The following is a 24,310-nucleotide window of genomic DNA, read 5'->3' on the forward strand; positions in this document are numbered from 1 at the left end:
GTTCACGCCATGCCAGCTGAAGCCAGGCAAATGTCCTCAGTTTGGTGGTGTAGCATTTCCTAAAAAGGGACCCAGGGTTGGAAGATCTGCTAAAGCAGGCCAGAAAAGTCAGAAGCCATTTCAGGTGGTCACAGCCAGTGCTCAGTAGGCTGAAATTCAGGGTGAATTGCACCTGCCCGTAAACTGCCTGATTTTTTACATGCCCACCAGGTGGAATTTGACTTTGGCAATGCTGCAGCGACTACACATGCAGCAAAGGGCTGTCAATGAATACCTGTGTGAGTATGACACAATGACAGCCACAGGCTGGCTTGACTTTTTTTCCCTACACCAATGGCTGCTGACAAAGGATGCATGCACTGTATTGTCACAAGGATTGTGAGCCGTGACAATGCATGCGTCAGTGGCACAATCCATGTTGTGTTCTTGCTGGAGCTGATTCTGCGTGGCAATATGGACAGGGCACTCAAGGCAGAGCAGTGGGAGGAAGAGGAAGACTTCCTTTCCCCTCAAAGCCCGCTTTATGCAGAAACCATTCTTCCTCTGCCACAGAACGCACAAGAGGAGAGGGAGGAGGAGGAGGATTCTGGCTCTTTTGGAGATATTGAAGCAGGGGAAGATATACATCAACCCTCAACAGATGGTTTTCCATTCCCAGAACCCTTGGGAGTAGTACATGGCTGGGAGGAGGCAGTTCCAGATATTGTAATCCTCAGTGGCCCCGAGGATTCTGCTTCTCCTGCCTCTGAAAACTTGCAGTGCATGGGCTCCCTCATGTTTCAAAGCCTGCAAAATGACCCAAGAACACGTGGCATCAAGGAGAAGGGTCACTATTTGGTTGGCAACCCTCATTGACCACTGTTACAAGGGGAAAGTCTCAGAACTCATCCCGTTCCTACAGATGGTGCAGAAGATGAAATCTCTTGAGGACACTTTAAAGAGGAGTTTATCTAATGCTTTTCCCAACTCTGGTAGGTTACAGTGTCATGAAAAATGTAGTTTTGAGGCTTCTGTTGGTCAAGAGAGGAGCAGTGGAGAAGGGGGCTGACTAAGTGATGCATTTCACATTTTTTTTAGCCACCCAGGGCTCTCAGCTTCCACATACCATTGGCAGCGTCTGCGTCATATGGTGGACAATTATCTAGGGGTGAAAACAGAGAAGGAGAGCTTTCCATTTGATGATTCACTGGGTTACTGGGTCATGGCAATATACCACTGGCAAGAACTTGCCCAGTATGCAGTTGAGCTGCTGGGCTGCCCTGCATCCAACGTGCTTTCCGAATCTTTCCATAGCTATTACTTCTATCCAAAGTCCACAAAAGAGACACCAGAATTTATCCAAAAAATCTCTAATCTTGTTCATAGGGCACTACATTGTAACCTCATCATACAGACTGGCTTCCCAAGCCGTTGTTTACGAAATAAGGAAAGCTTGTTAGGAAATAAGGAAAGGCTTTATAAATGCAATTATTTCTGCAGCAGCTTCTATACACAGTACAGATGTGCCACTTTACTTTTTAGACTAAGGAGACACCCCAGGCACTATATTGAATGAAATTTTTCATTTTTATTGTTATTTCTCATTTTTATGCTTTCACTTTAAGCATCAATACATCACTGCTCATTTAAAAGTGAATTTTTTTTACAAGCTTTTTTTTTCATTGATACATGTCCCCCAGGGCAGTATCCAAACCCCCATAACCATTGTAATGCCAAATTACTTGCATATAAGCCTTCAAAATGGGCACTTTTAATTTTTCCAGTTCAGGTCCCATAGACTTCAATTGGATTCATTATTCGGTTCTGAACTTTTGCGATGTTCAAAAGTTCTGATGCAAACTGAACAGGTGGTTGTTTGGCCCATCCCTAATGAGCAGTGGAAAACTGTGGACTATGAACCACACTTATACTGAACAAAGGAAAATGAAAAGCCTGACCCTAGTTGGACATTTTCTTTTAATTAATTTCCGACATTGTGTAAAGCAAAAAAAGCAACTTTCACTGCAATAACTCACTTTTTTTCTGATGTAATCCCAGACTCATTATGTTGTGTTCCAGCGTTGGTCCTCTTATTGGTTAAATTAACAAAACCCTGGGGTTGGGTCAACATGGCTGCCTGAATTTCAGAGAAAAGCAGGGAACCAAACACAAAAACAGCTGTCACTCTGCAAAATACCAAGTGTCCTGGATCCTGCAGGAAGTGGTTACTGTGGGGACATAAGATACAGTATATAAGCGGTTATAGGAACCAACTTACATCATTGAAACACGCAGCCTGAATAATTTCTGTTGACTACTGCTCATAATTTCTATTTACTACTGCTCCAGATTTGCTTCAATTTTCTTTTTTTTTTTTTTATAAAAAAATTGGGATTTTAAATTGATTTCAGCTATTTGTTCCAACACACTATACTTCTAAAAAGTAGGGGAAAATCTACTGCACTGATGTTACTTCTATTTTTTTTCAAACAAGCAAGGACAATGCTAATAATGTTAAATATCTTACCCAATCAACAGCAAAATCTCATCTCTGCTGGTGTTCAGGGGCTTACTGTCAATTATAAAAGCACAGCATGTACCATAGGAAGAATGTATACATGTCAAATTAGAATACTAAACATGATATCACTCTTCTACTGCTCTTCATAACAAAAACTTGCAAGTGCAAAAAATGTACTTTTTATTTGTACAGCAGATTTGTACATCCCATTATGTTACCTAAAGTGCAGTGAACTACAGATTTATTTTTTCATGTTAGGTAGGTACATGCATGCTCAGAAATATTTTAGAGGTTTTTAAACTTTTAAAATCCCATTATCCCCCTGTCTTCCTCCAGAAGGATGGATCAATCTTTTTTTCAGGTGCTGTCCATGGTCAGCATCTACAAACCCAATTCCAAAAAAGTTGGGACACTGTACAAATTGTCAGTAAAAAAGGAATGGACTAATTTACAAATCTCATAAACTTATATTGTATTCACAATATAATATAGATAACATATCAAATGTTGAAAGTGAGACATTTTGAAATCTCATGCCAAATATTGGATTTCATGAGAGCTACACATTCCAAAAAAGTTGGGACAGGTAGCAATAAGAGGCCGGAAAAGTTAAATGTACATATAAGGAACAGCTGGAGGACCAATTTGTAACTTATTAGTAGGGATGATCGAACTTTTCAAAAGTTCGGTTCGGCCAGAACATCCAAACTTCCCGAAAGTTCGGCCCGGATTTCAGAACCCCATTGAAATCAATGGGACCAGAACTTCGGTAATCAAAAAAGACCATTTTGAAGCCCTAAAACCCAATAAATGCCCCTAAAAAGTGCCTAGGGTTCTGGGTCATACCCCAGGGACTATTAATCACACAAAAAAAGTTCTTAAAAATTGTCATTTTTGATAGAGAGCCAATTATTGAAAAAATTAAAAAAAAATTAGAAAAAAGTCTTTAGATTTAGTATCTGGGGGGTCTAAAAAGTGTACCTGTGAAGTTTCAGCTCTGTAGCATGTCCAGAACCATTAAAAAAAAAATTGTTTGTATTAGGTCACTTATAGAACAGGTTAGTGGCTTCTCTCTTTTCACACCTTGCCGGTTTAGTAGCAAGCGTTTTTTTGGGCATTTTTTGAGGTCTTTTGAGGCAGGCAAAACATCTGAACTTGTGTACACGGGTATATATACACACATACTTATATGTATATATTCACCTAAACATATATAGGTGTGATATTAGCAGAAATATATGCTTGCGCTAATGAAATCATTTACACTAATATGGCTCCGCTCCTATAACACCTATATATGTCTAAGTGTAAAATATATATAAGTATGTGTGTATATATACCACTATACACAAGTTCAGATGTTTTGCCTGCCTCCAAAAACCCCCAAAAAATGCCTGCAACAACACACCTGGGCGTTTTTTTTTTTGACGTTAGCGTTTTTTTGGGCATTTTCTTGGGTTCTTTGGAGGCAGGCAAAACATCTGAACTTGTGTATAGTGGTATATATACACACATACTTATATGTATATATACACCTAGACATATATAGGTGTGATAGGAGCGTAACTATATTGGTGTTAATTATTTCATTAGCGCAAGTAGTGTTTTCTGCTCCTTTCACACCTATATATGTGCAGGTGTATATAAACATACATGGGTGTGTATATATACCCCCTATACACATGTTCAGATGTCATGCCTGACTCCAAACATGTGCTCAAAAAATCCCTATAGACGCCTGCAGCCAAAAAGCAAGCTGACAGGGGCGAAGCCATATTACTGAAGCGAAAGTGACTTCAGAGAAACTAGCTTTTCTCTATAGCGGTCACCCTGATATGGAAGGGTTTGGTCACCCTGCCATAGCAGTCAGTTCACCCTACACTACATTACGGTCACCCTGACACTTCACACTTTCCTTACAGAAACTCAATTTTTGCATCTAACTAAAGTGTAAAAGAGCACCCTAACTACACTAGATATCCCTTTCTTCACACTAATAAATGCTAAATGACACTTTTAAAGTAAAATTAACAGAACTGCTTCCACTCTCTTCCATGTCCCTGTATAACAATGCTAGGAATCATTCACTAATGATTGGACTATGGACCCCCTAGTCACTCCAATTACATTCCTAGCATTCTCCTGCCCCCTCAATTGGCTTTTGCTAATGGTTCTGGTCCAATCACGGGCTTTTAAAGCCCATTTCCTGAACCATTGCATTTTGGTCGGTTCTGGTTGCCGAATTCCAAACTTTTTCAGCAAAAAGTTCTAAATTCGACCGAACCTCGAACACCCAATGTTCGGGTCGAACCGATGGTTGACCCGAACTGTTCGATCATCCCTACTTATTAGGTCAATTGGCAACATGATTGGGTATAAAAAGAGCCTCTCAGAGTGGCAGTGCCTCTCAGAATTTAAGATGGGCAGAGGATCATCAATTCCCCCAATGCTGCGGTGAAAAATAGTGGAGCAATATCAGAAAGGAGTTTCGCAGAGAAACATTGCAAAGAGTTTGAAGTTATCATCATCTGCAGTGCATAATATCATCCAAAGGTTCAGAGAATCTGGAACAATCTCTGTGCGTAAGGGACAAGGCCAGAAAACCATACTGGATGCCCGTGATCTTTGGGCCTTTAGACGGCACTGCATCACATACAGGAATACTACTGTAATGGAAATCCCAACATGGGATCAGGAATACCTACAGAAAACATTGTCGGTGAACACCATCCACCGTGCCATTCAACGTTGCTGGCTAAAACTCTATAGGCCAAAAAAGAAGCCATATCTAAATATGATCAAGAAGGGCAGGTGTTTTCTCTGGGCCAATGCATATTTAAAATGGACTTTGGCAAAGTGGAAAACTGTTCTGTGGTCAGACGAAACAAAATTTTAAGTTCTTTTTGAAAAAATGGGACGCCATATCATCCAGACTAAAGAGGACAAGGACAACCCAAGTTGTTATCAGCGCTCAGTTCAGAAGCCTGCATCTCTGATGGTATGGGGTTGCATGAGTGCGTGTGGCATGGGCAACTTACACATCTGGAAAGGCACCGTCAATGCTGAAAGGTATATCCAAGTTCTAGAACAACATATGCTCCCATCCCGACATCATCTCTTTCAGGGAAGACCTTGCATTTTCCAACAGGGCAATGCCAGACCACATACTGCATAAATTACAACATCATGGCTGCGTAGAAGAAGGATCTGGGTACTGAAATGGCCAGCCTGCAGTCCAGATATTTCACCCATAGAAAACATTTGGCGCATCATAAAGAGGAAGATGCAACAAAGAAGACCTAAGACAGTTGAGCAACTAGAAGCCTGTATTAGACAAGAATCATTCTGTCTGATCATTGAGCAAGTGAGGAAATGCTTAAAGCAGACCTTCACCTATTAGAGGAACTTTCTTTAAGTTGCTCCCTTTCCCCTCCCACTTACAAAATCAGTGATTTGGGAATCAATTTACATTTTTTTTAAGTAAGGTCCGTTTTTTTTATTGGTGCTGTCCCCAATGCAGAAATGCCATGTCTTTTCCTATTATCTTGGGCCTGATCAAGAAAAACAGCTTTTCTGTGACTGTACGGAATTCTCTTTTTTCTCCTGTGCATGCACAGGCATACTGCAGGGCTCAATCTTGTCCAAAATACTTGGAAACCTGCAGCATGTCATTCACATTTGTGTACATACCAGGAAGTCTTGACTGGTAAAAGTCCAAATATGGAGACGTGAAAGCAGATGGCACAAGGTAAACTTCAGTTGCAAGGTAGGCAATGTAATTAAGACTGGTAAGTTTGCTTTTTTGATTGTATTCTCATATAGAAACAGTTACTAGATGAAATGGAGGTTAAGGTAGTGAGGGTGAGGTTCCTCTTTAAAGTAGTACTGCGCTGTCAAATGGTGACTAATAGTGGTGTGAATGCATTATTAACTTGAATGGTACATGTAACAATGCATTGATGTAAAAAAATAAAGATAAGTGAGCATCAAACGGTGTACATCCAAATATATGTCTGTGCAATAAATCAAACAAGGCAACAAATGACAATCAATGAGTGAATCAATACATCAACATTTCAATCGTCCATAAAGAAAGGATAGAAAACCTTTCCGAAATGTTGAAATAAAAAATTGTCCTACAGTGAAAATATAAAACAATCATATCTGATATTCATATTCAAAATAGTGAGAGTGGTGGACTTCTAAAACCAGGACCGTGTAGAATCCCAACACCAAAGTGAACAAAGTGATTGATGTCTCAATTCTCAATGTGATGACACCTCTGTGTGTGCTATTCCCTCACCTTACAGCTGTAAGGTTACTGCATTGGATAAGTAGATATAAACTGGGCAAGATAGATTTTCCAGGTACCTCCAGAGGGTCTCCTGGGATGATCTCGACCAATGACCCTCTATAGTAGATATTGTTTTGGTCAGCAGTTGTCCAATGGATGATCCGGATATCCCCTCACATAAGATAGTATATAGAGAAAGAGAGGCTGCACATAGTGTGATAACGTTTATCATAAATTTATTGTGAAATCAACTAAAAGCACTCATGTTTAGTAAAAAATATACAGGCAGAACACTCCATGAGCCACGGGCTCATCCTCCAACTACACTTCCGGTTTAGCCTATCAATCAGTCCCGACGCGTAGCATCACACCCACTTGACTTCATCATGGAATGATTCCCTGATTAAGTCACGTGGGCGTGATTATGTTATGTTAGTTATGATCCAATCAGGTGGTCTGAAACTGAGCTAGACAAAAGAGATGGTTTGCATCTCTCACACAGGAGCACAGAATTCAGGAGTTTTTTGGACATACATTTAAAATGAGAAATGGGGGCAGAAAATTAATTGATGAGGAGCATTTCTGTCCCCAGCAGGTCAACACAAAGGTTAAGGTTTGTGTTTCTAAGGACTGTGCTAAGGGGGTAATTAATTCAGTTACAGTTTCTGGTGTAAAAGGATAATTTCACCTTCTGTAACGTTACATGTTACACCGATATTCAGAATGTAACATGTACATGATAAAGATGCACCAGGCTCTGCACCCCCGATCCCCCATTTTGACAGTGATCGGGGGATCTTTTTGCCGCTCACTGTCACAATCTAAAAAAAATTGCTCTGTTAATGTGAAAACTACAATTACTGACAGTGGCTGTTGGCTTCTAGTTCTCAATGAACTACCAGGGCTCTGTTGAGCTCTCTAGGTAGTTCATTGAGCTTCCCGTCATTCAGTAACTGCCTGCCCATATCAGAGGTATGGGCAGACAGGTACACAAACAGTCTTCAGTACTGTGGAATTACACCCACAATCTACTGGTCATGGGTGCAATGCTTTACAGGTTCCTAACAAAAAAAACAAATGCAAATTTATAATTTTTTTTTTGTAAAGATGAACTTATCCTTTAAAAAGTAGCAGTAGATAGCAGGATATGTCACGTCATGTGTATTGAGAAAAGGTAAGAAAAAAACGTATGTAGGATATTCAAGGAAACAGAAAGCGTAGCTGATAGAGAAGAAATGCATTGCAATAACAATAACAAGTTGGGGGATCATATTGGTTTTAATAATGATGGTTAATTTTCAGGATTACAAGAGACAGAGGTAGCAAAGAAACTGTCCCAGTTAACCCTTTCACTGCCAGGTCTGTACTGCGTTCGGACCTACAGCACTGCTTGCAGCTGGCCAGGTCTGGACCTCATTTCTCTTCCTGCTATAAGTTCATGGTCAGTTCAATGACTATGAACTTATAAAAGAATTGTTAAGCAGACTCTGCTGAACAGTTCTACAACTCCGATCAGCAGATTACAATCAGCTGTTCAGAGTTATTAACCTAAAATGCGATGCACCCCCCCCCCCAAGCGGCCACTTCCCTGTCCCCAGCCTCTCCACCTCCCACCGCTCCCTGTCACCTAAAGTTACTCCCCCCACTGTCCTTCCCTATCCCCTTCACCCCCCTTCCTACCCCCCAGCACTTACCCCCCCCCACCGGATCACAACCCCCCCCCCCCGCAAACCATATTCCCTCCAGCTACCTTTAGAAGCTGGCATCCCTCTTCTGCCATTCCCGCCAGCTTCAGGTGATGCTGGGACTTGGGGGGAATCACTGAATTTCCCCCCTGGCAGGCTGATCCAACCCCCCCTCCGTATCAGCCCCTGCAACCCCCAACCATCCATCCCCCTGGCAGAATCCCTCCATTTCCCTCCTGCCGCCTGCAGCTGATGACCGCCACTGTGTCCAGCCAGCTGTCATGCTGAGCAAAGGGGGGGGGGGTGCTGGTGAAGCTGGGCCTTGGAGGGGCTTGACAAACATGTGTTTACCAACCCCCTCCCTGAAGTGCAGTGGACCAAGGCAGCCATCGCTAACAATGGCTCCTGTGTCCACCGACAGCTCGAATGATCAGCTGATCATTGTAAACTGAGTGTTTACTATGTTTCAGACTGTCAGTTTATGAATGAATGAGGAGTCTCTATACAGACTTCTTATTTAATTCATGTAAAGTGCTGCAGAGAAAGGGACTTTCTTAAGTCCCTTTCTCTGTCTCAAAAAAAGAGATATGAGGATCTGTTTAGACCTCCGATATCTCACCAAAGACCCCCCCCCCCCAAGCAAATAAATAAATAAAATAACAAATATAATTGTAAAAGAAAGTTTAAAAAAAAAAAAAACATGGAGTGGGCTCTGCCAAGTAGATCCGCCTGCTCAGTGAGGGATCTCTCTGCTGATCCCAACTGAGCAGGTGGATGACAGGTTGGACACAGCTCGCTGTTCTCTATGGGGCAGTCGGATGGAAACGAGCCACCTGTCCTTTTCCATCCAAACCGATCTTCTAGATGGATGGGGAATGGGATCCCCATCTGTCTGTTTTTAGTGTACTGGATCGGATCAGATGCAGGCGGGTGTAAATGGACACGTCAATTTACATCAGTCAGCCTCTCCATAAAAACAATGGGTGGTCTGATTGGGTCCGCTTGAAAAATGGACAGACAGACCGATCGGTTTGCTTGTGTGAAAGGAGCCTAAGGCCTTGTTCACACAGGGCATACATGACGCACCTTTACAGGAATGCACAGGTGTTCAAGCTAAATAAAGCAAAGCACTCCTTCATCTCTTTACATGCCTATTATTTAGACTACAACTTAAAAAAAATGAACAACTCTATTTTTTTTTAACAGTTACAAACACTGACTGCATATCAGAAAAAAATTATACCATTTTTATTTCTCAAACCATTCAAAACTATAAAGCGTTATGTGCTAGTCAGCGATTGTAGAACTTGAAACATGTTCAACATTTGTGGAAGATGTTACCATACAGGAACATGATGTTTTTCTGCTTATAGGAATTAACAGCAGGTATATGACTTCATACACAGTATAAACAAACTAAGATTCTGAAAACATTTTATTTTACTGTGAGCAATTTCTATAAAACAAATCGTATATGAATGTTTATCTAAAATTCATTTTTTATGCTTTTGTTTTTAGAAAAATATTGTTAATGCGTTACAAATTTGAATTGCATGCTATAAAAGTGAGACAAACCAAACAGAGTAAGGTAAAAAAAATAATTAGTATTATTTTGCAATTGGAAAGGTCAATGTGTTTGTATGTTCTCTTTGAAAAATGTAGTTTTAATTGTTTCAAATATAAAGTCCATAAAAGTCCTAATGCTCTTGGGGAGTAATTTTCTAGAGACCAAGAACAGAGAAAGCATAATGGTGTATATTATAAAATCTGCCCTAATTGAAATGCTTCCTTGCTATAGGAGTCAGCAGTACATATCTGAAGCTCAAATGTCAAGCAGCTAAACACTATTTAAATTGACAATGTCAAAAAAAGAAAAAAGATTATGTTAATACACTAATAATTCATGTATGTGATTCTTTATCTTCTTCCCCTTTAGTTAAATATACAGTTTATTTTCATATAACATAAAGTTGCTGGGTAAATGTCAAACAAACCATATCAAGCAATTTATAGCTTTCAATATACAAAAATAAAAGGCAAGCCAGTAGCAACTAATAGGTAAATAGCTAAGTCATCCATTGGATTGAACTATACTTTTAACACTTGAAAAACGAATTCCTTGTGGGGTACAGCACATTCCTGCTCTTTATATGTTAGGCTTAGTTCAATAAGCTCTAATGATAACTTTTTGACATTATAGGCTCAATTTTAGCTATTCGACTAATTTTGAAATCACATTTGACTAATTTTGAAATCGCATTGCACTCAGCTGAAAATAACTGTCACTTGTTTGAAAATAAGAGTATTTATCTTAATGGGTTTTGTGAATTGGGATTGTTCATTTTAGCAATGAAAAAAAGCCATCAATATCTTAAAAAAAGGTCACCTTCTAACAAATGCCATTCTGAGCTTATGACAGGGGCGTAACCACAGGGGTTGCAATTGCAACCGGGCCCCATGCTCCAGGGGGTCTGTGTGGCTCCCCTGTACACGTGGATAGGAGGGGGCAGGGGCAGGATGTCGAGAAATCACTGTCCTCCTGTTTCCTCCTGTAGCTGCAGGAGGAAAATGGAGGAGATTGGTTCCTCTGAATGCTGCCCCCGCTGCCCCTCCTATCCAGTTCACTTGTGTTCTGCTGTCTCTGGGCCCCTGTGTGCTCCCTCTCCTGCCAGTTTCTGCAGAGGATGTGTCACAATAGAGAACCAGGAAGGGGTCGGTAAATATGTAATTTACCAGCTCCTTGCTTTTCTGAATGGACAGAGTCATAGTCAGTGACAGTGTAAAAAAATAAAATAAAGTGATAAAAAATAATACAATTAAAATACCAAAAAATAAAAACCACTGACACCAGTGGGTGAACTTCCAGAATCCCAAAGGTCACACTTGCAACCGGGCCCTGGCATTCCACCACCGTAGGGAGGCCCCAAGATGGCAGGAAGGGGGCCCACTGCAGAAATTGTGAAAGGGTCAAGCTGTGGGACCATAATAAAGGGCCCTGCAACTAGAGTAAAGGGCCCCAGGATCAGTGGGAAGAGTTCCAGGCTTGAAGAGAAGGCAAGGGCCCCAGCCAGGGGTCCAAGGGGCCCTTCATGGTTTCTTGCACCGGAATCCTGAAGGTGCTAATTACGCCTCTGGCTTATGATGAACAAAAATGTATAAGCAGAGGTTACCATCTTTAAAAACAATTAGGTTCACTTCTGCAGCAATAAGCAGAGAACCCATTTCCAGAGCCTAGAATAACAATCTCAGGGTATAGACAGCTAACATTCTGTCGAAATGTTAACATTTCCGGTAAAATCTAGCTTTGACCCATCTTTTCCAAACTCTTAATCAATTTACTATTTTGTTAATGTGACAATCAATAGGAGAGGTTTGAGAGGTGATTGAAGCTCAACTTTTAGAGGAGAAGTCAAATGTTTCACATTCATTTCACCTGCCTATGTCACTGTATATACTAATACATTGATTTCAATGTGCAGTTTTCACTGAAACTAACCTTTGTTTATGCGTTTTCCCCATATACTCAATAGTCTAGTTTTTTTATATATATTTACTTTTAGAAAAAAGGGTAACTTGTTTGTAAACTGTTATTTAAATCTTGAAAACAATAATTCTTAATTCACATGTACTTGTGGCAGTAATAGGGCCAATAAGATAAACAAGAATGTCTTGCAGTTTCTTTTCCCTGGCCTTTGCTTAAAGATCTTCCAAGCGGGTTCAAAGTCAGTCCAGTATTTATACTGTAGATAGATATTTTGCATTTAATTTGTTGTAGATCTGCATCATGGTCACATCTGCATTGGACATGGCTGGAATGATCTAACTAGCAATTTCTTTCTTTCCTTCCTACTCTATATCATATTTACCAAAGGATCTATTATAATAAACAAATAAGAAAAAAAATGTTCAGTGCACTAGCAGATCCTATCTTAAAAATAGCCAATTTTTATTTGCATAAAAATACATAATGCAATGTCAATAAACTAATTTACACACAGAAGTGCAGAGGGTCTTGCTTAGTGGAGCATGAAGTTAGAGTTTCTAAACACAACTACCTGACTGATTTTCTTTCCACAGAATACTACTTAATGTCAGGTTACTGCACTTTAGCAAAAAAAAAAAAAAAAGAAACTTATAGAACGACTGTAAGATTTTGGTCAGTTACATTTGACCATATAAACCAATACTGTAAGAGACAACAATGTTTGCTGGGGCAAAAAATAAGGATATACTATAAATTCTTTTTAAAATTTATAATCCAATATAGAAAAGCACCATTTATACGACTGCACCTACAGTTCTGCTTAAAGTGTATCTTCAATTTTGCAGAAAAATAGGGATTACACCTGCTTTATATTTTCTACGTGCTGCATAGCTGAAAAAAATGCTGCTTTTTCTTTTACTGGCTTAAAATTCATACCTAGGTTTGCCCTTTTATGTATAGTTATGGAAGGGGCTGTGGAATTTTTCTTTACCATTATTAAAGTAAATGCTATTATGCTAGTAAACCTATGCTGAATACAGTTTTGTATGACACAAGAGAGCTGCAGCTTTTTAACTATATGCCTGCACCAAACTTAATTGAAAAAAAAAAAAAAAGGTATTTACACTAATCTCGTTTAATCACCTAGAGAATTACTTAGAACCACCAATTATTATATATATATTTTTAGCAAAGACTCTGGAAAATAAAGTTGTTGCAATATTTTTTGTCACGCAGTATTTGCACAGCAGTCTTTCAAACACAATTTTTTTGGGAAAAATAAATTTCACTGCATTAAAAAAAAACTAAACTGTAAAGTTAGCCCAATTTTTTTGTATATTGTGAAAGATGATGTCATGTCGAGTAAATAGATACCTAACATGTTACGGTTTAAAATTGCGCACACTTGTGGAATTGCGACAAACTTCCGTACATAAAAATCTCCGATGCTAGGCGATGCTTTAAAAATGTTAAGGGTTACAAGTTTAGAGTTACAGAGGTCTTTTTTTATAATTATTGCTCTGGCTCTGGCGATCGCAGCAATACTTCACATGTGTGATTTGAACACCTTTTTATTTGCGGGCGCAACTTACGTATGTGTTTTCTTTTGTGCACGAGCTCACAGGGACAGGGTCGCTTTAAATTTTTTTTTCTTTTTCCTATTTATTTTATTATTTTTTTGTTTTTAACATGCCGTATGGTTGCTCGGGTCTGCCAGTGGGACAGGAGACCCGGGCAGAGCCAAGGGAGGAGGATGTGTCCCCTCCCGCACACTGAGATAACAGCTGAGTGGCTGTTGAGCTGCATCGGCTGTTATCTCCTAAAAGCCAACTGCCAGATCTAAAAAACAGCACTGGGCTGAGGCCTGCAGCTGCAGGCATCATCCTGGTACAACCACTTCTGCAAGCCGATGTACAGGTACAGGTACATCGGTTTGTGGGAAGTAGTTAAAATGGTATGCAGCATAGATATAAGGAAGGGGAGAGTACACTGTATAGAAGCCTTTACTCGCACCCTAATCCTATCTGCACAGTGCCAACAAATCTCATTATTAGCTGTAAACTAAATGTGAACATTGTCTATCCTAACAAGGGATTAAAATTGCAAGACTCAGGTGGTACATTGTATGTTAATGCACTTCCCTTAGGCCAGCCATGCAGGGTTAGAATCTCGGCCGGTTCAGCAGGAACCATCCGAGGTTCGAACCTGTAATGAGCAGGCTAAATGTACCAAGTTGAATGATCGATGCGGCTCACTGTCTTTTTCCCAAGGGAGAAGCATTTGCCATAGTTATTTGTGCCTTTCTGGGGTGTTTATTTTTTCTGAAGCCTTTAAGAAGAGTTTGCGTTATTAGACTGTAAACCAATTCTGCACAGTTCCATAGAAAATAAAGAAACTACATTCTGCTACATATACATTAAACCATTGAGGGTTTTCATGACACACACCATCAGTAACTGCACAGAACTAAAAGGAAATGGAGACCCCTAGAACAATAAGCAGGTGTTGTAAGACTCAGATGTATAAATATTCTACCTAAATAAAAACAGCAGATGTACATAAAACTGCAGTAAGGACAAGTTTTTCTTTTGAAAATTAGCTAATATTATGCTTCCCCGTAAACATGCACAGTGGTCAAAATAAATCTCAAACCTTATTAAAAAGTATTGGCTTATTGGAGTTATCATAATACTTCTGAAATGTGGCTAATTCAGAACTTGCCACCTATTAACCAGTCAATATATCATGATGACAGTAGCTAGCTACAGGCGTTAAATTATATTTGGACAAGCAGTCTCCCAAAACATCCACTAGAGAAGCCATTATACATGTATACTTGTATCCCATGATCATTTGCAAGGATTAATGGCTCCAATTTAGCTTTTCCAAGATGGTCTTCAGAGGTTATAGATACCACATGGACCATTAAAGTCAATATACAGTACATTCATAGAAAGCATATGTATTCTGTTCCCCTCTATCCCATACCCTTAAACTTAATTATATTACCCTAACCCTCCTCCACCTATATACTGACTGGTTCCTGCAGTCAAGGCCCACCATGAGGCTGACATCAAACTACACTAATCTCTGACTGCATGGCCAATTCCCCTAGACTTCTATTGGGTCATCTTCCAAAGCCAAAAACTCTTAGCAGATCAGGTCCCTAAGAGGATCAATGGTGTAGACAACGGTAAGTTTATCTGGGCTTGTGGGACAAAAAAATGTCCAAGAACTCGGTAAGTATACAGCTGGGACAGAGGAGAGTGGGTTCATTAAGTAAGAGTGGGTAGCAATGAGGGTAAGTATACTTTCAGCAAACCCTGATCATCTTGTAATCATGTTTGGATGTGTGCTATGTAATGTTCTGAATATTTCAAATTGTCTAGCCATCCAAAATAGAAATATCAACAACCAACTGGTAAGGTCAGTGATCCACATTACAGAAAGCTATCTATCAAGTAGGTCATTGGTGAGGTATCCTTGATGAAGTTTCCAGGCATACCCTTAGTTGCAGATTTATTAAACCCATGTGAAGAAGTCTTGATACTCCAGCTCTGGTTTTCATAAATGTGTAACAAAAAATCATTTTTGACAAATGGCCAAAATGTCTCTCCTGGCTCATTTGGGGGGGTTGATAACCTGGGAAAGATATATGTTTTTGCTGCACATAGTGGACTGATGGTGATACCACTTGTGTCAAGTTATCTTCCACTGAAAAACTACTTCTCTTATAAACTTTGAGATGTTCTTTTGGCTCTTTCCCAATGAACCACTAGAGAGACCAACAGCCCTCTGATTTTTTTAGTAAGGTTACCCTTAAGCTTCAAGCATCAATCTCTCTGCATTTGAGTCTCTGTGCACTATAGCTCAAGATACTAATCATCTCGTCTTCCAACTGTATAAATTGCTCTTGAGACTTTCTGATCCAAACCTTCACACATCATTAGAAAATGGGAGAAGAAACTAGGTGTAGAGTTCTCCACACCCCAACTTCAAAAGATCATGAGGCTCAGACACTCCTTTTCTTAAACCTGTAAAGTTCTGGAGTCATGCAACAACATATTTATCTAGGTGGTATAAAACCCCTGCTTGCCTAGCGCAAATATTCCTTGGTGTGAACTTTAGGAGGGATGTGGCCAAAATGGTAATTCTCTACATATATGGTGGTCATGCCCCAGGATTAAAAGCTTCTGGGAGTCTATTTCCCCTTTGATTCAAAAGACAACCCTCAAACCTATTAAACCCATACCCCTTCACTATCTTTCCATGCTGCACCTTCCTCTTTCAGTGAATACAAGCACAGTGTGAACCCACTTCTTTTTAACTTGACTAAGAGTCTGATTTTAGAAACAGCCAATCTGCCTTACTCAGCTTATTGGAAGCTTGAAGCTGGGTCCACACTGCCAATGATACAATGGACAAGTTAAGAGATATCTGGGCAGGCTGGATAGATTATTCATATGCCACAACAGACTTGTGAGTTCCTGGTATTATAGGGGCACAACACAACTATTGTGTCTATAATTGCAGGTCATCATATTAGCATAGAACGCTAAATCGTTTTTTTGCATACCTGAATAATGAACCTTTATTCTTATTTGCTAGACCGTACGACCCTGACCGCCATGGCACAATTAACTATTTGTTTATGGTTTGTTCCTCCCCTTCAATGTGTCTTTTCTCCCGTACCCACCTATACAGCCACAGATCTGGCAGTAATGGCGACACCTTATGGGCATTTTGGGGTGGACACTCTTTACTGTTTGGCTTTGTCTACTTCACTGCTTGTATTCATAGAACCCACTTGACTGTTTGCATGAAATTATTTCCATATGATTCTGTCATGTCAGATGATATCAGACAACTGTTTATACTCTGTGAAAATTAAAAAAAAATATGATTTTAAAAAATGGACAAATAACCTGGGAACTAACAGTAGCACTATAACATATTAGAATACAGTTGGTAATTCAGCCTCTTTCATCAACTAACCCTTTAGAAGAAGATTTGAGACAGTACACATTCAATATAAATATGCAGGTAGTTTATTACATTTTTTTAAATCTTATTCTAATTTCAGAATGCTGGACCAGAGAATGAAGTGGACTCTTCAGACACATCTGTCCTTTTGGATGAAACATTGCTTAACATCTAACAGCCAATGTAAAAATAAGACTTGGAATAATATGAAAGATTTCACGCCCATTGGATTCATTGAAAGGGGATGGTACCTTCCATTGCTGCTTACCGTTCTAGATTTGAAACTCAATGTTTCCATTTAGCACAATTGGAAACAGCCACCTTCAGATAATGAGCACTTTCAGCAGCACAGGAATGTTGATTGGCCTGACAACAGTCTCAGTTACCTTGGACATCAGCATACACAATGGACTGATGGCCTGGCACATTACCAACAATGTAACTTTAAACCAGAGCCTGCCCACATCGGATCCAGCCAATGTGTCTGAAAAGGATGAGGTTTTCCTCCCAGCACTTGACAAGAACTGGTCTGCTCTTTTGACTTTGATTATCATTATTTTAACAATAGGAGGAAACATTCTGGTCATTATGGCTGTGTCACTGGAGAAAAAACTTCAAAACGCAACCAATTTTTTCCTTATGTCACTGGCAGTGGCGGATATGCTTGTGGGAATTTTAGTGATGCCAGTTTCTCTCGTCACAATTCTGTACGGTAAGTTTTTTCTTTGCAATTAAATGTCACTTTGCTATTTATTGATGTGCTTTTATGATTTTGAATTTGATTTCCTAATAAATGCCAATGAAAACAACTCTACATTTTAAAAGGTTTGGGGTGGAATTCAGTTAAGCCTTTTTGAATTTGGATTAGGGGGATTAAAACCTGACAATTCTAGCCTTTGCCTATTCTACTGAAGAAAAAATGATTTTTTTTTTATGTTTTATTTTTAAAATGTTTTATTTGTATTGTTGTCCAGCCAGGGGGATTTCTCAATTTTTCCTGTTTTGGTGGCTAGCTGTCACTAGTATAAGAAGGGAAGGGGCACTTCCTTACTCCGTCCAAAAGGAAAAACAAAAAGAAGGTTTTTATTTCTGAAGTTCCATCTTAGCAGAATTAAAGTGGGACAGTGTAATTACAACAGGAGGATATTTTATGCAAACAACGAGTAGTAGAAATCATTCTATAAACTCAGAGACTATTGACCAAAGAAGTTGTGTGAACCTTAGGCAGATGTAAAAAAAAAAAAAAAAAAACCCAAAACAACAAAAATTGCAGTTATATATTCATCAATGAACTTGTGTGGATATCTCTTGAAATCCATTTCTTGTAATCCCTTCTGCTTTTGATAACTTGCACCTCAGTACCTAGTAATTATATATTTTTGACTGTTACCAGATCTGTATTTTCAGGCCAGAAAATGATGACCCAAGACTTTAGGGCGTATTCCGTTGTGATTAGCATGGGTATTTATATGTTAGAATATCTGTTTGTAAGGGACTGCATTTGGATCTCTTTGAAATTCAGAAGATCTCAAAATGTTTTGATTGGAACCCAAAAATGCCTTTTGCTAGAACACACAACACATGTAGCGGGACCCCATATAGAGCAAGAAATGGCTTGAGTCTAGAAAGGCACATGTCCTGGTAAATAATAAGCAACAACATTAATAACACTTTAATTTGTCACCTGTAGAATTCCCAGAGGATTCAACATGGTAGTTGAGGTCCTTACAGTTACAGTATCCGTTTGTGTTGCTTTCAATTTCCTCACAGGAAAGATTCTCTCTCTATTTGCCCTGGAGATCATTATTGTTGTTGTGTCTGTAAACCAAGAAGTTTAGGAAAATCTCCCTAACAAAAGAAAACCATTAAAGATTTTAAATATGTCCAAAGTCATATACTGTATTTCTTTTTGAAAAGAGCATGAACTTGTTAAAAAAAATCATGTTTTGTGCCCATCTGTATTCCATAGGGGAGATATCATTATACTGCTTGTCCTTTAGACACAACAAAAAGTGATAGTAAAATTTCTTCAAAATAGGAAAATTTCCTCTCAGACAGTTGTTACTGCAAGTGTCCCCATTGACGGATTTCCTCTCTATTCATGTTCTGGCAACAACTCAAAATTCCGCTTTTTCACTTACTTTCTTGCCCAGTGACAATCATCACGAGTACAAATAGAGAGATCATCCATACAGCAATAACAGCATGAGAGGGGCTCTAAACCCTCACCACTATCTAAACAAAAACGTTGAGTTTGAACATACATTTATCATTCTCCACTCTATCAAAAAAAAAAAAATAGGGCTACAGATGCACCTGTGCCCAGACTATGGACATTAAAGTATCTATAAATTTATAACTTGTGATAAAAAAGCTTTGAAAAGTGCTTATGCTGACCTGGGACCTCCACCTTCAACAATACTGAAATGACAGCTTACTGTATATCCCCTTTTTTAGGGCAGCATGAACTTGGCAGCTTGTCAGGGCCCTATTAAAACAGACAGCTAAAAATTGGACCTCAGAGTCTCTGTTGTGATCTTTAAGAATGATTTACATACTATTATGAATTGCATATGTATATGCATTCATAGAGGACCGCCAGGGCTTGTTTTAAGGCTCCTTACTTCTTGTTAAGAATACATAAATGCATTGAGGTCCATAGTCTAAGCATAGCTGCACTTGAAGCTAAAAACAGACTATCTGATAAAGTGTAGCAGATAGGATTATTTAAAATTTGTTCAGGAGTGTCACAATAAGCAGACTGCTAAGGAAGAGTGTTGCATCAACCTAAAGGAGCATTTAAATATGTGATGTGAGTATCTTTCAAAAATACACCTTGGAGACACAGTTAGCATATTGTTTATGTGTCTTAAGAGAGTATTACACACAGTCTTGTATTCAAAAGCAATTTGTCCTTTATAATACAATACTGTCAATGTCAGTGTAGATATACTTATACTACAGAGTCTGATTCAGAAGATAGACAATTGCAAAACTGTCGTGAAAGGAGTAGCTCTTGATTTGTATCTCCCTTCTTTACTCTACTTTTACAGGAACATATATTTAACAATGTTATATAAAAGAGAAAATAAACTACCCTTGTTTCAGATATGTTGCACAAGTAAAAACAGCTGAAATAGGAACCGTTAATTTGTGTTGCTTTGGTCCAATAATAAAGAATCTGGCCTAGCAAGATGATTTGCCTTCCTATTATCTTCCACATATTACATATTATTTTATGAATAGGAAGCTTCAAACAAAACCTATAATACAAGTAACTAATAAGCTGAGTGATTAGTTGTCGTTATCTGCTTTTTATGCTTGTGTGCATTCTTTGTCAGAAAACATGTTGCTCCAGCCCAGCTTTCAAGTTGTATGGTTCCATTAACCTCTTTGAGACCTACGTTTATGTTTTCTTATATGCTGTATGGGTCAGGATTATAGCTGTTTGATATAATGCAATTAACTTTAACAGAAGACGCTCTCGTGTTTTCATCTGCTGCTGATTGCAAATCTCAGTAAAACTTACAGGGGCTTTTTTTTTAAATATTTTTAAGGAAACAAGCATGAACACTTTTTTTGTAAGAAATGAAAGACTTGTGGTTTAAGTGATCAGCTTTGTTTAAAAAACCAAGCAGTACAGGTGTACAATGTGTATCTATGCTCTTTTGGGAATTTGGTGTCTAGACAAATCTTCAGTCAATTACATGTATTTTATTATGGCTTTGCTTGAATTTACAGGGGACCTTGCTTGTAAACATTTTTTCTTCCCTGTGAGACATCCGAACATGAGGATAAGTTCTTTGTTTGTTCAGTAGTTTTGTAACTAAAATATGCAGTTTTTAGGAGCAAGGTTTTCTTTATTCATCTTGATGTACAGTATATACAGGCTCTAGTGCACAGGAGCCAGCTGATGAATGACATTTAGCCAGAAACATGTCGGACCTAGCCGCCCACTGAAGTACTCTGCCTACCCGTACCATTACTGAGGAGCAGTAGAGTATTCTTTGATGTGAGTGGCTACTATATTTGCTTTTGTACTTTATCACTTAATAAATGATACTTTCAATTTTATTGCGCATTGATGGTGATTGATTGATAAGAGATTGGAAGAAGATCCTGGGGTGCTTAACGATATCCTGTTGAGTGCACACCGAGATCCATCCAAGCCCATTATATTATGAGCGTGTGATCTTTAGAGCTCTGGTGAGTTTGCATTGCATGAGGGGTGGAGGAAATGTGCACACATTGTGTTAATCCAGCACTGGTGAACCCCCCCTCCCCATATGTGGATGCTACACATTACTCTGCACCATGATATTTTCCCTTCTCTTTTTCTTTGCAAATATTTGATTGGACTCTACATCTGAGGATTACAATCTTGTGTAACATCAGATGGATCTTATCCATGGAGGTATTCTGATCCATTGTTTTGGTCATATCCTTTGGATTTGAGACTGATGGGCATTATTTTTAAACACTGCTCAAGCGTTGCAATACTTATTACTACTTCTCCTCACTTAACGACCAGGTTCCGTTCCAGCAACCAGGTTGTTAAACTAATTGGTTGTTAAATGAGGAGCCATAAGTAATCAATATTTTAAGCATTCCTAACTACTGTACTGTACTGTACTGTACTGTATTCTGAAAAAAAAGGCCTAAACACAAAACTCCAACTCAATAACATTGTTTTAATTTGGATAAGTACAGGAAACAAAAATATAAACAACAAAAATCCTGTACTGTACTGTACAATACAATGATGTACAGTGCCCAAAAAGCTGGTCATAAGTCTGAGCGGTCGTTAAACAGGAAAGTCGTTAAACTAGGAGTGCCTGTAATGGAATTTCCCACAGTGGTGTAGATGGAGGTGTTAACGCCTATGTGCATCAATCAGATCCTAAAGCACAGCTCCACCCAAAAGTGGAAGCTCCGTTTATCTGCCTCCCCCCCCCCTCCTTTGGCATATTTTGCACCTTTCGGGGGGGGAAAGGGGGTACCTGTTTTTGACAAAGTTCACCCCCCCCCTTTCTTCCCCGCCCCCGGGCCATTCAGAAAGTGCAGCATGCTTCAGGCATGCACAGTAGGGTACTGGCTTCACTGCAGACTAACAAGTATATGTATGTAATGGAAATGTTTTTTGTTGATGATCATTTTTGTCTCGTGTAACATTATGTATTTTTCTCACTATTTTTATACAATAAATGAATGTCATTTTACAATTTCTTGTATGTCTCGTTAAAGTTCCTTGGGCTCTCATCTCCTGTTTTTATGCAATACATTTGGGACTGAGACACGCATTGTCTCCATATATGTCAGCCTAGCTCTTTTTCAATAAAATAATGTGTTTGTTCTTATTGAGTTCCTAAGGCATGCTATGGTTCAGTATTCTTTCAAAGACCTGCTCTGTACCTGCCACAAGCTGTTATTTACAGCATATTAGTAATTGGTCAGTTGTTACCAGAACATTACAGCTATCGTGGGCAAGGAATGCTCATGAGTAAGTATAGTCTGGTGAAGTTGGGACATGTTTCTTCACAGTGTTTTCAAAACTATAATATGTTCTTCCCAAAGATTACCCCTGACTCCTAATTTGGCTTGAATTTCTCAATTAGTTCTTCTAGTGAAAGATGGCATTGTATTTATAGAGTAGGAGATTACATATGATATTTTAGATTCTCTAGCATTAGTGAGATTTTGCAATGCTAGTTCAGGTAGATGAACAGGGATAACTGTTTTCAGCATCACCATTAAGTCAGTCTACAGATGACAAAAAAATAAATCACCAAGGCCCAGTATTTGTTAGTTTCCATTTGTTTTTTTGTTTTTTTCTCTTCTCTAAATACATTACAAGCTTGGACTGATCCTCAGTCTGATCCTTCAGATTCCTGCATGTACACCACTCTTTGTATGTGCACTGCAGAATAATAGAAATGTAAGAAGATCAAAACACATTATTGCAAAAATGTGTGAAAAAAAGAAAAGTGTATATGTATCCAATAAAATATTTAAAATATGGTACATGAAAGTGCACATAAAAGAACATGTCACTATCTGATAACTTATTACTTGTCATAACACATTGCTGTCAGGACACATTACCTATGACAATACCCTGCCGTTGCCAGAAGACATTGCTCAATATATATAATTTGTTGGTATAAGAAAACAGATATCATGTCAGTATGCAAAACATGTTGCCTAAATTCTTTGTCACAGCATTAAATATGTCTAAGAATGCCATTAATCTTCGGAATCAGCGAGACTGCTCAAACTGCAACTCAAGTCAACAATGTTAAAATCTGGGCTGGCTAATTTAATGGTATGCACTGTTGAAAGATAATGAAGCTTGATGGAGGTTGGTTTTGATTCTCTTCTCTTTAATATAAAGCATCCTAGTATGAGAACAACCATACCATCTGTATTTCAGGTGAGGGAGGGTTTATAACATATGACCATGGGGGTTATTTACTAGGACTGGGAAGTGCAAAAAAATAGGCTCACTTCTGCATAGAAACCAATCAGCTTCTAACCTCAACTTGTTCAAATAAAGGGCAACTCCACTTTTGTGGGGAAAAAAAATAGCAAATAAAGAACAAATAATATAGCGTATACAATTGTGACACAAGTCATCTTGTAATTAAATGTTTTTAAAAATTACCTTTCCTTTTCTATCTGCAGCCACTGTAATTTTCAGAAAATGCATTGCAATATGGCCACCTGGAGTTGTTCTATACACAGAATGTGTACTGACCACACCCCAGAAACATAATTTCCTGCATGTGTTAGGCTCATCGATTTTCCCAGAAGTATGCCTAAGATACAAGTCAGATTTTGGGCATCCCCTGGAACAAAAATGTCATTTTTGGTGAGATACTCCAATAGGAGCATGTGTAAAGGGATGCAGGCCCAGTAGATTTGCACATTAGTGCTCTGCAGGTGCACAGCTAATTGATAATTATAAAATCACTCCCATTCTACCCACTTAGCACAGGGGCACAGAGGAACAAACAGTAATTTTTTTCAGAATAACCAAAATTAAGAATCTGCATTGTTATAATCCTTGCAGTGTACATAGATCACCCAGAGGGGAATGTTTTTTTCTCAACAAAAGTGGAGTTACACTTAAAGCTTTGGCAATAAAACCTGAAAGCTGATTGTTTTCTATGCAGACATAAGTCTGATTTTGCACTCTCCATCTTTAGTAAATAAACCCCTATGTCAGATCAGATGCAGATGCTTAGTAGTGGAGGAGGTGGTAGGGCACCACTGTGCCTGGCCTCTGTGTAAGAATTTTAGTGGCAGTGCTGATTCAAAGAAAATGCATCTTGTTGCACAGATCTTCAGCACAACAGATACACACA

At 38.9% G+C, this 24,310-nt stretch overlaps 1 protein-coding gene across 1 annotated transcript in view; it reads left to right on the plus strand.

Moving 5' to 3' along the window:
- HTR2C (5-hydroxytryptamine receptor 2C) overlaps positions 1–24,310 on the plus strand; it is a 446,785-nt gene that overhangs the window by 140,634 nt on the left and 281,841 nt on the right. Inside the window, exon 2 of the mRNA XM_082263634.1 lies at positions 17,047–17,658. Coding sequence (XP_082119760.1) covers positions 17,235–17,658 — 424 coding nt within the window. The 5' untranslated portion in view covers positions 17,047–17,234. The remainder of the gene's footprint in view (positions 1–17,046; positions 17,659–24,310) is intronic.

Source organism: Pelophylax lessonae (genome assembly GCF_965119305.1).
Source record: "Pelophylax lessonae genome assembly, chromosome: 7".
Taxonomy (NCBI): domain Eukaryota; kingdom Metazoa; phylum Chordata; class Amphibia; order Anura; family Ranidae; genus Pelophylax; species Pelophylax lessonae.